This window comes from Hipposideros armiger, unplaced genomic scaffold (assembly GCF_001890085.2).
Source record: "Hipposideros armiger isolate ML-2016 unplaced genomic scaffold, ASM189008v1 scaffold_433, whole genome shotgun sequence".
Taxonomy (NCBI): Eukaryota; Metazoa; Chordata; class Mammalia; order Chiroptera; family Hipposideridae; genus Hipposideros; species Hipposideros armiger.
In genome coordinates, this window is record NW_017731783.1 from 1,074,510 (window position 1) to 1,092,597 (window position 18,088).

Consider the following 18,088-nt stretch of genomic DNA (forward strand, 5'->3'; position numbering starts at 1 on the left):
GCCCCGGTTCGGATCCCACATGTGAGGGCCAGTGACGCTGCCCTCCACAGCTAAGATGCTGAACGGCAGCTCAACCTGGAGCTGGGCTGCCGTGAGTCGCCGGCGACGGCGTGGGCTGCAGTCCCTGTGGCAGTGGATTGCAATGGGCTACCGTGTGTGGCCAGCAGCCAGCGTGAGCGGCCAGCAGCCGCAGTGAGCGGCCGTCCAGAAGCCGGCGACTGATCTGCCTCGCCAGAGAAGAGCGCAATGATGGTGCCAACTTGGGCCAGTGAAGCAACATCCTCCACAACTAGATTGAAGAACAAAACGACAGCAACTTGTCTGTTCCCCTTTCCCCAATTCCCCAGCACTGTTCCCATCACCCCAATTCCCCAATAAAAATCTTAAAAAAAAAAAATAAAATAAAATAAAATAAAATAAAATCAGTTTTAATTTTATTTTGCTAGATAGCATTCTAGTTAAACTCTTTACTTTTCAAGAATTTCATCAATGACAGAAATTAAGGCTAATTGAGACTCCTTGAAGGAGGCAGATGAAAGACAGAATCATTCTTTAAAGCAGGTTGCTGTTGCACAAGCTAAAAGAAACTCATTGGTGGAAATTGGAGAGCTTTTAACTACACAGGGCTTTGTATAAACTGTACCTAGGGAGTCTTGTGCCTTCTTAAAGTTGGACTTTTGGCTTAAATATAATACAGAAGCCTTGTTCGTCCTTCTGTAGGACGGGTGGATATGTAAATGTGTATATGTATTCAAAACATGGGTGTAGGCATAAATAGCCTTGTAAAGGGAAGAGAGATTTTTCAAAGTGGACAGTGCAGTAGCATAATCTTGACTGCACATATATAAAACATGCCACTGATGGAAATCCTCAACAATAACAACAATGGAGGATTATAACCACACAATCAGAAAGGAACCTCTCATTTTAATCTTCCAAAGCAGACTTGCTTACAAGTTATATCTGAGAGCTAAGTGCACGGAGCGTAAGACTTTTTTTACTTAATTAAATTTATTGAAGAAACATTGATTAATAACATATAATTTCAGGTGTACAAGATTATAATTCGATACTGTGTGCTTTTTTTGTGTACTCGCCACAGAGTCTAGTTTCCTTCTATTACTATATATTTGACCCCCTTTACCCACTTTACCCTCCTCCCACCTTCTTCCCCTATGGTAACCACCATTCTGTTGTCTGTATCTATGGAGCTTCTTTTTGTTTTATTAGTTCATTTGTTAATTTTTGTTTTATATTACACTTACAAGTGATATCATATGGTTTTTGTCCTTTTCCATCTGACTTATTTCACATAGCATAATACTGTCAAGATCCATCCATGTTGTTGCAAGTGGCAATAAATCATTTTTTTTATGGCCGAGTAGTATTTCTGTTTGTTGTGGGGAGTGGGGTGGGAAGAGAGCGACTGAAAAGATAACTTAATTCAGTCATCTTTCAATGGGCACTTTGGTTGTTTCTTTGTCTTGGTTCTTGTAAATAATGCAGTGAACATAGACATATGAAAAGATGTTCAACATCACTAGTTATTAGGGAGAGAGCAAATCAAAACCACAATGAGATAACCCCTCACATCTGTTAAAATGGCTATTATCAAGAAGACAAGAAACAATAAGCATAACAAGTGTTGGAAAGGATGTGGAGAAGGGAAACCCTCATACACTGTTGGTAGGAATGTAAATTAGTGCAGCTACTATGGAAAATAGTATGGAGGTGCTTCAGAAAACTAGGAATAGAACTACCGCATGATCCAGCAATTCCTCTTCTGGGTATTTACCAAAAAAATATGAAAATATTTATTCATAAAGATACATGTACGCCCATGTTCATTGCAGCCTAAGGCTTTTCACAGACAGCTTCTATTGTCCTGAGGCTTCACACTTCATCTCCTGATAGTATCTGGTTTCTATAGTACTCTCTAAGGTATTCTGTGGAAACATGAATCTTACAGCTTCCTCCCTGTCCTCCCTCCACTTCATTTCTAACACAGTAAACAGAAATATTGCAAGGTCCTTTCAGTTCTATTATGAGGTATCTTTTACGGGAAATGCCCTATATACAAATGCAAACTGAAATCAGAGTCACCTGAAATTTATTGACCAATACTGTGCTAAGGTTAAGGATAAACATGAAGTTAACAGAGTTAATGATCTTTGGTCATGGTAGTTAGCAACCCCATTTATCTCCTACATACTACCAGTTAAATAGACTGAAAACTCTCTTAGTTCCTCTTGAATAATTCTATTTATTTTAACTTTCTATTGATTTTTTTCCCAGCTTTTAAAAACACTGAGGTATAATTTACATTCAATAATATTCATAGATCTTAAGTGTGCAATTCAGTGAATTTTGACAGTTGTGTACATCACGTAACCTCTGTTGGCTTTTGAATAGGAAAGATAATTGGTTTACAAAATGATGTTGAATTTGAAGACGTGATGTTAAGGAGCATCTGTGAAGGCTGAAGTGCTCTACACACATATTATTATGAACTTCAGCAACTGACGTTCCCACCCCACCAATCCTGACTCAACATTAAACCAACTTACTGCAAATCATCTGCTGTTCAGTGTTAATGTATATATTTGTCCTATGTTTCAACATAGGTAAAATCAGTGTTCATACTATTTTCTTCATGTTCTAATATATACACTCCCTGTATCCTCATGGAATGTACTTATTTCACGTTACTCTGTCATGGTTTGCCCATCTGGTCACTTGTTCTCAGGCATATGTGCCATTTTGAAAGTACTTTAGCAGATTTATAGAAATTCTATGCTAGTGAATGAATCATAGGACTGAAAGGAACCTCAACATTAGCAACCTGTACCTTCACTCTAATGGGTCTAAACTAATGGGCTCTATTTTTGCCAGGATGTACCCAGAGAAGACCATTTCAGATCTTCCTGTGGTCGTAAATTGTTAATGGTGCCAGATCTCCATCTCTCTCCCTTTCAATATTTTACTAAATCCAGTTTGCTTTGCTGAACTCTTCTTAACATACCTTTTATACTGCAGTGAAGTATGCTCTAAAAATAATTTTAATAAAATTTCTGTGGCTTTTACATTGTGCTTTTCAAACCATTTTCATATATATGAATAGTGATGTCAAGCTACACTAATTTTTTTTTGATTTGACAAATAAGGACTGTTCATAAGTATCTGATTTTCCCTTTCTGCTTTTACCATTTTATTTTCCTTTCTTAAGAAATAGAGTATTTTTACCTAAATGTCTGCCTTTTCCAAATATATGTTTTTCCCCCCCTTTGAAGTTGTATGCCAGTTTAATCCTTTTGAGTGAAAGAAGATTAGAGTAGAAAACCTTAAATTAGAAGATGCTATGTGGAAAAACTATTACATGTCAGTTAATGGTAAACCAGAGCATGTTAAATTAAGATATAAAGGAAGAAAAGTAATATTAAAAATTAATAAACTGGTTTATAGATTTATTTTTAGCCAGTAGAGATTTATATTTAGCCAATTAAGTGATACAGATATTCCCATTTTAACCTTTAATATTGTCCTGGTAGAGCATTCAATTTTCTGTAAGACACTCTTAAACTTGTATAGTGTAGTACTTTACACTTTGCAGAGTTTTTCTTTATACTTTTCAGAGCTTTCAACATGACACACCACAAAAATCTCACTTTGACTTTGTGAAATAGGACAAGTGATAAATTTCTAACTAAAGATGAAAAACTGGGGCCCACAGTGCTTCTGAGGGATGTTTTAAGGTTATGTGGCAAGTTAGTTATATTAACTGCAAATTCAAGAAAACCAAAGGATAAATTAATTAAAACCTTATTAGCACTAATTCAACCACCTATTGTTCCAAGGTCTGTGTGTGAATTTTAAAAGCATTTATCATAGTTTTGTATCATCTTCACATTCCTACATCATGTCAATTCTAAGTAAAGAAAGTTCTCAGGTAATGCTTGGGCCAAACAAAGAGGAAGTAAGTTCTGGTTTTTAAGAGCTTTTAGGGTATTTTTAAAATTTTGAGCCATAACTCTTGTCTTTAGATGATGTTCTTGTATTTTTTGTAATACACAGGAGAGAGTAGTGGAAAGAACAAGGGCTTAACTTATTGGATTGTCGGAAAAGTCATGGCACATTTTTGCAACAAAAAACATAGAAAAAATACGTCAAGACTTTTCTGACAACCTAATAGTTTGAATCCAGCGACTTACTAGCTTTTTTACTTTGGGCAAGTTACTAAACTTCTCTGGATTCTTGATTGCCTGGTATCTAAAACAGGATATTACTCAGATTTGTAAGGATTGAATGAAATACACATAAAGCCTTAGTCTTTGAATCAAGTACCCCTAAAGGATGTAAACAGGAATTTTTAATATCTTCTTTCCTTTCCTCCTCTGTTTATCCCATATTTACTTAGTGATTGTAGCAGGGTATGGTGGGGGTAACATCAGTGAATCTCCTTCATATTTTCCTTTTAAGAGGGTTAGTTATTAATCATTTGGCCTTCATTTATATCGTTTAGATGATGTCAGTAGATTTGGGGGACATTTTTAAGCTGACGCAAGTGTCATTGTTCCTGCCTTTTTTTGTTTTTTTCCCTTTCACAGAGGATCTTCAAATGCTTCCTTAAAGGAAGAAGAATATAAGGAACCTCTGTTCTTCCATTCTGGAGATCATTACCCCTTATCTGATGGCGATTGGTCACCTTTGGACAAGTAGGTATTTTTGAAATTTCTCAGTTTCTTAGAGGAAAGATATATTAAATAGCTTTTATTAATAATATTATTATTATTATTGGGCAGTAATGATTCTTCCTATTTCTCATACAGCAGAGGCACTTTTAACATGAATATGGACCTTTTTTCAATTATTTTGTCCCTAAACTTCATTACTCTCACTGTGTTGGTCACTGAACATCTGTATAATCAGCATAGAATTTGGCCCTCTATAATTCTTAAATTCTAATCTTTTAGTGTCAACGATTAAATGTAACTGGATAATACTGTGAAGAAATGTGCCAACTTTGTTATATGTTCAAATCACGTTTTTCTTTTGTATTAGTTATGTTCATTCATTTTTTTCATGCATTTTTCTCTCCTGTAAAATTACCTTTCTTATTGATTTCTTGTGAGAATCAAATGGGATAATGCATATAAAGTATTTACAGAGGACCCAGAAAGTCCACAATAAATACTACTAGTTGGCATTTTTATTATTATTAAACTCAACAGGAAGAAATAATTGACATTCCCTTTAATAGACTCTTTATATCTTCAGGGTAAAGTTGATATATTCAAACTTATATTGCTTTTCATCCATCAAGCTCAGCAAGACTGAAGTTCCTGACTTTAAATTCATCATGTTCTTTGTACTGTGTTTGCAGCCCTTATTCCCCGGCAGCATGTCCTAAGAGTGATTCAGAGCTGGAGGTAAAACCCACTGAGAGCCTGCTCAGATCCGAGTCCCACATGGAGTGGACATGGGGAGGATTCCCAGAGTCCACCAAGGTACTAGGGTTTACTTGCCTCCAGAGTGTGTCCTTCGTCCATGAGTAAAGGGGTGATTCCTGAGTGAGCTCGTATGAACATAAATGATGAAAGTGCTCTCATTTGGTCACATAAGTAAATTCAGTTAACATTTTTCATAATGTTTGCACTATGTGTTTACAACAGAAGGAATCCAGCATTATTTTGTGTTTCTATTTAGTAATGATGTTGATTGTTAACATTTTAGTAAGGAAGATTTAAAAGGCACCTAAAGGAAACTAAAATTTCCACACTTAAATTTTAAACAGGAACTTGATTGTGAAAGCATTTTTGCCAGCTCATAATGAAAGGGTAAAGAATTGGAAAGATACATTTCTTATTTGTTTGTTTGTTTATTGAGACTGCTTTTATTTTGTGTATGAATTAACCTGACTTTGTTTTATACTTTTTCTATTTTTTTAATTTACTTTAGTTGGCATATGCAATTACATTAGTTTCAGGTGTACAATATAGTGATTCAATATTTATATTTCTTATAAAGTGATCACCACAATAAAATCTAGTAATCATCTGTCACTATACCTAGTAATTATGATATTTATTACTCTATTCCCTATGCTGTATATTACATCCCTGTTACTTTTTTTTTTTTTTTTAACTGGCAGTTTTTACTTCTTAATTACTTTCCCTTTTCTACCTAATCTCCCAACTTCCTCCCCTCTGGCAACCATCAGTTTTTTCTCTGTATCTATGAGTTTGTTTCTGTTTCATTTTGTTTCTTTTGCTTTTTCGATTCCACATATAAGTGAAATTATACGGTATCTGTCTTTCTCTGTCTCTTGGAAGAGAAAATGTTTAGACCCTCCAGTTTTTTAAAAAATATACATTTTGTGGGACAACCAAGATGGCACAGTAGGTAAGCCCTGTGCTTACCTTCTCTCACAACCACATCAAAATTACAATTAATCTACAAAACACCATTATTGAGAATCGCCTAAAATCAAGCTGAACTGAACCTTTCAACTAAGGACGCACAAAAGAAGCCACCTCCAGACTGGTAGGAAGGGCAGAGACGCGGAATGGGCTGGTCCCACACCCGTGTATGACCATGAAAGATCGGGAGGGACATTTCGGCTGTGAGGGTCCCCGCCCAGCCCCTAGAGGAGCAAGAGATCCCAGCCCACCCCAGTGCCAGGGAGAGAAGTCCCCATAATTTTTGGTTGTGAAAACCAGTGGAGATTATGACTGAGTGAGACTGATTGCAGAGGCACTCTTCTTAAGGGACTTCACGCAGGCTTACCCACCAACAGAATCACTTGCTTTGAGCTCCAGTGCTGGGGCAGCAGCTGGAGACGCGGTGGGGACATATGGTAGGGAACTGAGTAGTCTGGCTTGGTATGGGGGCTGGAGAGGTGGCTTTCTCCTGGATGGGGGGGCTGATGGAGGCCATTGTTTCTTTGCTGAGCCCTCCTCCTTCCCTGCGAGCAGACGCAGGTGGCTGCCATATCTGAGTCTCCACTGTTAGTTTGCCAAGCCCTGGTGATTAGAGACCCAGCCATGCCCAACTTTTGGGCACACCCAGGCTGTTTTCAGTGGCTTTTTCTTGCAAACTGCCTGCCTTGGTTCAAGCTGCACTTTCCTAGGGTCTCTCAAAGATTTGCAGAACCCAGACAAGCAGCATCTGGCTTGACTGTGTCGTGTACCTCTGGCTGAGCAGCCCTAAACTGGCACTAGTCACAGCCAGCCTTGGTTTATGGCTTGGCCTCTCGGTGCTTCCAAGCACAGCATGGGTGGCGGCCATCTGCAGATTTCTTCGTGCTCCTGCTGAGTGGCCCCGAGAGGGACACGGGCTGTGGCTGAACTTAACCTATAGTGGATCCCCCTCCAATGTGATCCTGGGGCTGGCACCCCCAGTGGCCAGCTTCAAAATGAGCTGGAGTATCACCCAGCTGCCTTGAAGTATGACACACCCAAGGGGCAGATTGGGCAGGCACCAGAGTCCTTCTGAGGCAGATCCTGCTTCGTAGGATCAGCCCCCACACAACAACTCTTCCATTGTAGTCAAAACCAGTCCTCACAACGAGTGACCCCAATGGGTCAGTCCCTCCCATTGGTGTGCAGTTATCAACCAAGCCTCAAATACGAGAGGAGGGCACACACAACCCACAGAAGGAACACACCTGGAGCGTGTGGCTTAGGTGATCAGGAAGACTGCACCACTGAACCCCACAGCACACCTACTACATAAGGCCACTCTACTAAGACCAGAAGACATAGCAGCCCTACCTAATACATAGAAACAAACACAGGGAGGCAGCCAAAATGGGGAGACAAAGAAACATGTACCAAATAAAAGAACAGAACAAAGCTCCAGAAGAACTAAGCGAAATGGAGATATGCAATCTATCAGACACAGAGATCCAACTGTTTATAAGAATGCTCAATGATCTCAGGGAGAACTTCAACAGAGAAATAGGAAGCATAAAAATGGAGATGGAAACCATAAAAAAGAACCAGTCAGAAATAAAGGATACAATAATGGAAATGAAGAATATATTATAGGGAATCAACAGATTAGATGAAGCAGAGGATCAAACCAGCGATGTAGAAGATAAGGTAGCAGAAAACACCCAACCAGAACAGCAGAAAAAAAAAAAAGAATCCAAAAAGTTGAGAGTTTAAGGGACCTCTGGGACATCAAGCATACCAACTTTCACTTTATCAGGATACCAGGAGGAGAAGAGAAGAGAGTAAGGAATTGAAAACCCATTTGAAGAAATAATGACAGAAAACTTCCCTAACCTGGTGAAGGAAATAGACATACAAGCCCAGGAAGCACAGAGAGTCCCAAACAAGATAAACCCAAAGAGGCCAACACCAAGATACATCATAATTAAAATGCCAAAGGTTAAATACAAAGAGAGAATCTTAAAAGCAGCAAGAGATAAGCAATTAGTTACCTACGAGGAAGCCCCCATAAGACTGGCGGCTGATTTCTCAACAGAAACTTTGCAGGCAAGAAGGGAGTGACAGGAAATATTCTGTGATGAAAAGCAATGACATACAACCAAGATTGATCTACCCAGCAAAGCTGTCATTTAGAATTGAAGGACAGATAAGGAGCTTCCCAGACAAGAAAAAGCTGAAGGAGTTCATCACCACCAAACCAGTACTACAAGGAATCTTAGAGGGACTTCTTTAACATGGGAGGGGAGTTAAGGACGGATGAAAGAGGAAGGGATTAAGAACTACAAATTGGTTGTTATACCGTAGTGGATGTAGAGTATAGAATAAGGAATACAGTCAATAATATTGTAATAACTATGTATGTTATCCAATGGGTACTAGATTTATCAGGGTGATAGATGGGAATGGGGTTGGGGGCGGGGTGAAAAAGGTAAAAGTATTAAGAAATACAAATTCATAGTTAATACAGTAAGGGGAATATAATCAACAATGTTGTAAAGATCATGTAAGGTGCCAGATGGGCACTGGACTTATCAGGGGAATCACTTCATAGACTGTGTAGTTGCCTGACCTATACACCTGAAGCTGAAGTAAAATAATATTGAATGTCAACTATAACTAAATATGTAGGTGTATAGATAGTCACGGGATGTGGAATACAACATAGGGAAGATAGTCAGTGTCTGTAACAGCTCTATAAGATGTCAGAGGGGTAGTAGCTTGGGGCGTGGGTTATCACTTTATGAGGGGTTAAATGTCTAACTACTACATTGCTTTGTACACCTGAAATTAATAAAAATAAATATACGTTTTGCTTATATGCCTGATTGCATTGAGACATGTCTGCCCACTTTTATTTTATTTTTTTTTAATTGAGATAACATTGGTTCATAACATAAGTTTCAGGTGTACAGCATTATAATTCAGCATCTTACATTGTTTTAACAGATCCTGGAGGTAGTCCAAGCAGAGCTAAAATTTCATGTAGCACTCAAATTTTATCCATCAAAATGAATAGTCTATTATGATATTGAACAAAATGTAATTATTTTTCCCACTTTTTAATTATGAAGTATTTCACATATATTAAACAATGTATTTGCTGAATGTATTGTTTTAAACAAAATGAACACATTTACCTGTATCCACCTTAAGAAATAGCTTATATAAACACCTTTGAAAGTAGTTTAATTTTTAAACTATTCAACTTTTTTAGGTCAGTAAAAGAGACAGATCTGAACATCCTAGGACAGCTACGATTACACCATCAGAAAATACCCATTTTCGGGTAATTCCCAATGAGGACAACCTCATAAATGAAACTGAGAAGGGTGCTTCCATGGAAGAAACGGTCTGTACCATAGTGAAACCCAAACCCAGAGCCCTGTGTAAGCTGATGAGCGATGCATCTTCCGCTGCAGAACTTCTCGAGCCTCCCCTTGAGCCTCAGATTTCATCTATGTTAGATGCAGACCACCTTCCTAACCCACCATTAGCAGAGGTTCCCTCAGAATCAAAACCAACAGCTAAAGTAGACTCGCCATCAAAAAAAAAAGGTAATCATTTGTTTAATTTGGTATCAGGTACTCTAAATTTAGACAGTAAATATTTCAGTATCTCAGATTATATGTGTTGGCTACCTTTATGTTTGTATATGACATTTCAACTTTATTCCAAAAATAAGAACATTCTCTGCATAACCATAATACCAGTGTCATGTGCAGGAATCCATATTCATATTTTCCTAAATGTACCAAGAATAACTTTTTAGCTGGTTTTTTTTTTTTTGGTAAACTGAGATCTCATCAAAATTCACATATCGCATTTGGTTTTTATGTTTAGTCTTTTTATTTAGAACAGCTCCCCCTACACACACACACACACGCACACGCGCACACACACACACACACGCTGCCACACCTCTTTCCCCCTCTATGTCCACAATATTGACCATTTGAAGAGGACAGCCAAGTGTCTGGTATACTTTCTTACATTCTGGATGTGTCTGATTGTTTTTCTCAAGGTGACATCCCCATGTCTCCTTCAACTGGAAGTTAGCCCTGTCCAATAGAAATGTAATATGAGCCACATATATAATTTTTGTCTTTTCACATTAAAAAAGTGAAATTAAGTTTAATAATTAATACATTCTATCTAAGCCAATAAATCTAAACTATTGTAATTTTAACATGTAATTAGTATAAAAATTATTGAGCTTTTATATTTTTATATTAAGTCTTGGAAATCTGGTGTGTGTTTTACACTTTTTTTTAACACATTTTACATACTTCGCATCAGACTAGGACAGTTCAGCTTCTCAGTAGCCATGTGTGGTTGGTGACTACTATAGTGGGCAGTACAGATCTAGAGGCTTAATTAGATTTGGGTTACATGTTTTTTGTTTTTTTTTTGAATTAAAGACTACGTTATTGGATATATTTGGTATTTCAATATTGCATCTCACAATGCATCACTGTTAGTGACGCTAAATGTGATCAACTTGTTTAAGGTATTGTCTGCCAGATTTATCCATTGTAAAGGATTTTTTTTCTTTTGCAATTATAAGGTAATACATTGGCGCCATGTGAATATCCTATTCCCAAGAGCCTTTCCCTCATGGTTTTAGAATAATGGCTTCTTTCTCAGTGCTGGTGATTTCATCAAGTTTGGTCATGCTTGTTTGTACTATAAATATAAAAAAACTGTATCAAATGTAAATGACTTAGGGGTTATTCATGTAATAGCAAATGAAAAAATGAGTAAATTAGGATATGTTTATTGAGCAACTGTTATGTGGTAACACTCAATTTCACTTCCATTGTCATGAATGGTTGAGAACCAACACAAGTAAAAAGGTTTTTTGACACTTTAAAAAATAAAGCCCAATTCAAATCATGATCGGTTTTATTGTTTGTAAATCTCTGTTTTCTTGCAGAGTTGTAAATGAAGAATAATTAAGTTCTTATCTCTGATGTGTTTTTCTTTTAAAAACAGGTGTGCATAAGAGAAGCCAGCACCAGGGACCTGATGACATTTACCTCGATGACTTAAATGCTCTAGAACCTGAAGTTGCAGCTCTCTATTTCCCTAAAAGGTAGTGTATTCCTTGTATATTGACGGCTGAACAGCTCTGAAATATTCTAGCTATTTCTAGAGCAAAATATTTTGTTTGAGAAAAAAGGAGCAAGGAGATGATGTTCTTTAGTTAAATTAGATGATTGCTTCAGATTTGGAAAATTCAGAAATTGTATACGTGTTGTTTTGACTGTAGTGATTTGAAACTAATAATTTACCTATTTCTGAAGAAATTATCAATGCAGTGAGAAGAAGTACACTAGTTAAACCTACATAGGGGTAAGCCAATGTACATGACTTCACATTAGCACTTATTATAGTTATTAATGCAAGCTCAGCATACTTGAGAAAAATTTATTAGCACTTGTGTTTTAAAGGTATTTTTATCTTTATTCAAAAACATTTTACAAAGAGTGCCTTCACTCCTTTGGCGAGTCTGAGCTCCCAGGCTTTTTATGAACTCAAGCCTGGGTCTGGTGAGGCACCATTCCAGCTGGCCTGTGCACCCCACATTACCTAGGGCTCTCACCTCTTGTATTTTTCCCTCCCTTTCCCTCACAGTTTCCATCCTTGAATAACTCCAAAACCTCAGGAATGATATTACTATTTTCCCAAGTTCATTTCCATTCTTAGGGGAATTACATTATAATACACTCTATGATTACAAAAAGCAATTTACTTTTCTCCATGGAAAGTATGGCTTGAATATACTGAACCACAGGCACACATAATTAAGCACTTTTAAATAAATTATTGGAAAACATATGTCATTAAGTTTTTTTGGTTTTTTGTTGGTTTTTTTTTTTAAGATTTTTATTGGGGAATTGGGGAATGGGAACAGACAAGTTGCTGTCCTTTTGTTCTTCAGTCTAGTTGTGGAGGACGTTGCTTCACTGGCCCAAGTTGGCACCATCATTGCACTCTTCCCGGGCGAGGCAGATCAGTCACCGGCTTCTGGACAGCTGCTCACAGCGGCGGCTGCTGGCCGCTCACACTGGCTGCTGGCTACACACGGTAGCCCATGGCAACCCACTGCAGCAGGGGCTGCAGCCTACACGGTCTCTGGTGACTCACGGCAGCCCAGCTCCAGGTTGAGCTGTTGTTCAGCATCTTAGCTGCGGAGGGCAGTGTCACTGGCCCTCATATGTGGGATCTGAACCGGGGCCCTCTGGCGTCCCAAGCCAGCTCTTAACCAACACGCCACTCGGCCCAATGTCATTAAGTTTTTATTTAAAATAAAAGATGGGATTCATATGAGGATATTTCATTTTTTTACAGATATTCTTGGAAGGTCCTTAAAACTCTTCCCTAATAGCGCTTTAAATTTGTCTCGAATATTTATTTGAAGTAATAGTTGGGCTTTTAAAGTGAGAAAACTAAAACTGCTCTATTTTTTCTTTCAATAAGAAGGCTAAAACATAAGCTGTTTCAAAATTATCACTTTCTTTCAGATTTCTTAATCCTTAATCGTTTACTTAACATTGGGATTCCTAAAATAGATTTCTTAGTTTTCCTTTTAAAAAATAGAGAAAGCGATGAATGCGCTGGGCCCTGACTGTGTGTGCTGTCTTATAATTCAACTGTTTGGGATCGTTGCCATTCACCAAGTAAGCTTCTTACCTCATGAAGGAATTATTTCTTGAGACATTTTATAAATACCTAAAGGAAGTGAGACTGTTACAGTGCTTACAAGCATGTGTTTTGTTATGGTCATGTTCATTGTTCTTGACTAAATATCCAGTATTTATAATTATAGCTAAACTTGAAATCACATCACCCTTGTGGATTTGGCGATATGTTGAGTCAGATCACGTCCTCCCTGTATTTAGTGGTTGCATTGGTTAGGGTCACACTAACTGCTCCTAAGTGATAAAACTCAAGACTTCAGTGGCTTACCACAATAAAAGTTTATTTCTTGCTGGTGTGATGATACAGGTGACCCTTGAACAGTGCTGGTGTTGGGGGCGCCAGCACCCTGTGCAATTGAAAATCCACATATAATGTTTGACCCCAAAAAAAACTTAACTGCAGTCATCCTTATACAGGGGATTGGTTCCAGATGCCCCCCTCTCCCTGCGGATACCAAAATCCACAGATGCTCAAGCCCCTTATATAAAATGGCATAAAATATGCATATAGTCAGCCCTCCGCATCTCCAGAAAATACTGTTTTCAATCTGCAGTTGATTGAATCCATGGATGCAAAACCCAAGAACACAGAGGGCTGACTAGATATTGAATGGAAAGAATCCACATATAAGTGGATTTGCACAGTTCAAATTCGTATTCAAGGGTCAGCAATATTCCAGTGTGGTGTTTGGTAGGAGACCTTGCACACAGGGATCAGGAGTACCAGCTTCTTCCACTGTGTTCCATCATCCCCTCAGGACCTCAGCAGGAAAAGGAGAGAGGGTCACACAGGGGAGTTTTCAGGGACCAGTCTTGGGAGGTGTACAGCACACCCCCTCTGTCCACATCAACAACTCAATCATCTGGTCATGTGTCCACACCTAGCTGTAAAGGCACCTGCCCAGGATTAAGAGGAACTGGTGTTTGTGAATACATAGTGGTCTTTTGTTTGCCTTTTACCAGGGGGTCGGCCTTGCCCCTCACCCCAGCACAACAGCAGGCTTTGCTGCCTTACATTGGCTTTGACTTTTTTACTATTTCCAGTGAAGAGAACATTCTGAGTTAATCTCAATACTGTGATATGGCTGTGCATTGCTATAAGAGAGAACATATCCAAAAACCTAAATCTTTTGTTGGTTTAAATGCAAAACAATAGCTTTTGAAACTACTTTCTAGTTATGACATCTGTATTCTGCTGCCACCTATTGTTCAAATTTGAGATTTTTTTCGTAAAGATCCTATAACTACACTGGATTGCATACATCGATCGTATACATTAAATACATTGGCTTTCTGAATAAATAAAAGAATTTGAAAATTCTAAAACAATCCCTCAGTGTGACATTATCCATTCAAAGAGTGTACAGCGGTAAACATGCATGACTAAGAAACTTGAGATGCCATTTCTTTGTTCTTTTTCTCTCAGATTTATGCTCCATTACAAAGTTTCCCTTAGGATTACCGTCTAAAACCTAGCTTCTTTGCCTTATCATCTAGAAAAATGAAAATATTGAATAGCCTCATATTTATTTTTGGCCTTCACTAATGTAAGAACAGTGTATTTCTAGTTTCACAGTGCATTTCTTTTCTTGGTGGGTCTAGCCTCCTGAGAATTTTCTTTTCATTTCTTTGTTCTGTTTTGTGGAGTAACAGATGAATTTAGAAAAGCTTTGTTTTTAAAAATAATACAGCCTTGAACTACAGTAATTTTCTCCAGGAAGTTAGGATCAAAAGGTTCCCAAACATCAGATTTTTCTTAATTACCCTGTCATTTTCATCATGGAAATATAAGTAAATGCTTAAAACTCTTTGCTCCTTTAATTAAAATCAGAAAAGCTGTAGTTGAAATGTTTGTGTTATTGTGAATAACTTAGTGATTTTTGTGATATACTTACTGTACTTACAGTGAATTCCTCAGTAATGCTAATAGGTTATTTTTAATGTCATTTATGATATGATTCTAACACTACCAAAGAAAAGCTATGTCTGATTGTAGATCAACCTGTTGCTTTTTAAAGGGGATATGTTATTTGATTTGAGTCATCAGAGAACCATGTAGTAAGCTGGGAATACAAGAAGTTGTAATAAAGCAAATCCTTTTCTCCCTGTTTCCTGCCCACAGTGAATCGGACCCCAGCTCCAGACAGTGGCCCGAGTCTGACACACTCTCTGGCTCCCAGTCCCCACAGTCCGTGGGAAGTGCCGCTGCCGATAGCGGCACCGAGTGCCTCTCGGATTCTGCCATGGACTTGCCGGACGTCACCCTCTCCCTTTGTGGGGGCCTCAGTGAGAATGGAGAAATATCTAAAGGTATGCTGGGCAGTCATGCCCTGTCTTCACTTGAGATAGCAGCCTGGTCATCATTTGATTGAAAACCTGCTGTTTAGCCATTTCAGGGTATTAATTCCTTTAGTGATCTTGTGCAGGTAACAGGCGTCTCCCTTTAATGTAAGACTCTTAGTCCCTGGCTTAAGGTACCTCATATGGGATGACATTACATATAAATGGCCTGGGTGAGGACTGAATGTGCCTTCAAGGCTCTCACTTCACACTAAGAGGCTGAGAGGTGTCAGGCTGCCGTTTGCTGAGCAGCCACGGTCAGCTCAAGCTGTGTCAGTTTCTCATCTGTAAAGTTGTTTAAATGTCTGTGGGATTAGAGCCCAGCTGCCCTCCTAGAAAGCAGTGGGCCTTAGATATGAGGGTAGGCTTGAAGTTATTGAAAACTGATTGTTCACTGAGTAAATGGTCTTTCTGGCAAAAAGTAGAAGGGATTACTTTCTGTCTCAGATTTGAGAGTTGGCTCAGGAGAGTAAAGTTGCTCAAGAGAAAGGAAAGGAGCTTAGCAGACATAGTTCAGACATCTCTGGTGTGGGTTGAGCCACCTGTGTGTGCATCTGTCCCAAGTTCTTTGGCCTTTTCGGGTTTGTCTTTCTTTGTAAACTAAACTCTTCTTAATATTTTCCCAATTTGGTTGGTGATCCTTGATTGGTTTTCCTCTAAGGAAAGATTTTCTTTCCATGACTAGCATCATCTTTTGTCTTCTGTCAACTCTCAGAGCAACTGAAGGCTTGCATGTGGCTAACTGGGTGGGTACACAACTGTGTTTTCCTGATTATTTTTCTTTTTTAGGGTCCCAAGTTGCTTGTTATGCCTCTTCTCCATCTCTTAATTCTATTTGTTTTATTTTTTGCAAGAAATTAAGAGTATATTATGGCCAGTGGTTCCTTCCAGGAACACAATTAAATAGGTCACATTCTTATTATAATCCTCATAAGCCTTCATTTAAAAAAATATAAGGGGTGGGGAATGGGAAGTTTGTAATATAAATAAACTGTAAAATTTACACTTTTAAAAAAATATTGGTAACTTAGGTTCAGTTTGTTATCGGAGGAGGCAGAAATGGCAAGTAAAAATAAATAATATACAAATTACCAGGAGGAACAATTTCTTTGTTAGCTTGGATCAACTAGAGTATAGGTTTAGGAACAGGGTATAAAAATACATGCGTTCTCATTCATTCTGCAAGAACTTGGAATTTATTTCTTGACAAATCCAAAGCCAAATTTTGGTATATGTTTGTTTTTTTCTCCAATCAGTTATAAAATGTTTTGTTTTTTTCTACTGTAGCATGCACTTAAAGCTATAAGACCCCCATGAATATACCTCAATTATGCAGTTGCCTGTCAGTAAAGAGTTTCTGATAAGAATGAAACTTAGCTTTCATTAGTTATGGAGGGAAGGAGGGAAGGAGAGAGAGAGAAAAGAAATCCTCTCTCTCTGGCCACACCTGTAATCTTATTTTCCTAAAACTTGCTGGCATATCCCTTTCTCCTGTTGTTTGTTTGTTTGTTTGTTTTAACTGGGAAAGGAATGATGAAAGAGGGGAAGGATAGAAAAGAAGTGTTCTTTCCTATCCTGGTTGGGGGAAGTGTTTTAACATTTTGTTTTTGATGGATATTTTTAAAAGTCAGTTTATTTAAAAGAGGACATTTTATTTTATGCTATAGTCTCTTTAATACAGAGAATATTGTGATATTGGGAATTTTTGTGATCGCTAACCAAATTGATTGTTATTACTTTACATTACAGAAAAATTCATGGAGCATATCATTACTTATCATGAATTTGCAGAGAACCCTGGACTTATAGACAATCCTAACCTTGTAATACGGATATACAATCGGTAAATAGTCTTGCTTTTGTAATTGTTAAAAACTCTTGCAGGGTGTTTTCCAAGCGCTGTTTTTAACTACTATAGTTTTTCTTGCAATAAAATATATCATTTCATACAAAGGAGCTAATGGGCAAAATCTTTGAAGTGAAAGTGAAGCCTCAACTTCAGTTTTAAATGAAGCATTAAAATGATACTCTGTTTTGTAGATTTTACTGCTTCTCTGTTCAGAGAAATTTGGCTTGAAACAAAGATTATTCATGTGACAAAAAATTTAGCTTATCATCTTTTTACTGAAAAGGATAAGGAATTTTATGTTATTTCTACCTCTCTCCTCTTTTCTTCCTTCCTCCCTTCCTACCCTTTTCTCTCTCTCCCTCTTTTCTCTCTGTGTAATGGTTTTGCACAATTTTTATTTCTTACAGTTACTATAACTGGGCTTTGGCCGCTCCCATGATACTTAGCTTACAAGTATTCCAGAAGAGTTTGCCTAAGGTGAGATGATCCACCATTTCTTGCCTTTTCAAAAGTATCTACAGGGGCCGGCCGAGTGGCGGTTGGTTTGGGAGTTGGTTAGGAGTTGGCTTGGGACGCCAGCTCTGAGTAGCAGGGCCCCGGTTCAGATCCCACATGAGGGCCAGTGACGTTGCGCCCTCTACAGCTAAAATGGTGAACAACAGCTCAACCTGGAGCTGGGCTGCCATGAGTTGCCGGTGATGGCGTAGGCTGCAGGGGGGCTGGCTGGCAGCGGGAGTGAACCTTCG

At 38.2% G+C, this 18,088-nt stretch overlaps 1 protein-coding gene across 2 annotated transcripts in view; it reads left to right on the forward strand.

The window, feature by feature from the left end:
- Positions 1-18,088, forward strand: part of LPIN2 (lipin 2) — a 101,341-nt gene that overhangs the window by 72,690 nt on the left and 10,563 nt on the right. For both annotated transcript variants that reach the window (XM_019665106.1, XM_019665105.1), the window contains exons 5-11: positions 4,605-4,712; positions 5,381-5,504; positions 9,667-10,006; positions 11,445-11,544; positions 15,276-15,463; positions 17,243-17,336; positions 17,750-17,819. In XM_019665106.1, the coding sequence (XP_019520651.1) occupies positions 4,605-4,712; positions 5,381-5,504; positions 9,667-10,006; positions 11,445-11,544; positions 15,276-15,463; positions 17,243-17,336; positions 17,750-17,819 (1,024 nt within the window). The remainder of the gene's footprint in view (positions 1-4,604; positions 4,713-5,380; positions 5,505-9,666; positions 10,007-11,444; positions 11,545-15,275; positions 15,464-17,242; positions 17,337-17,749; positions 17,820-18,088) is intronic.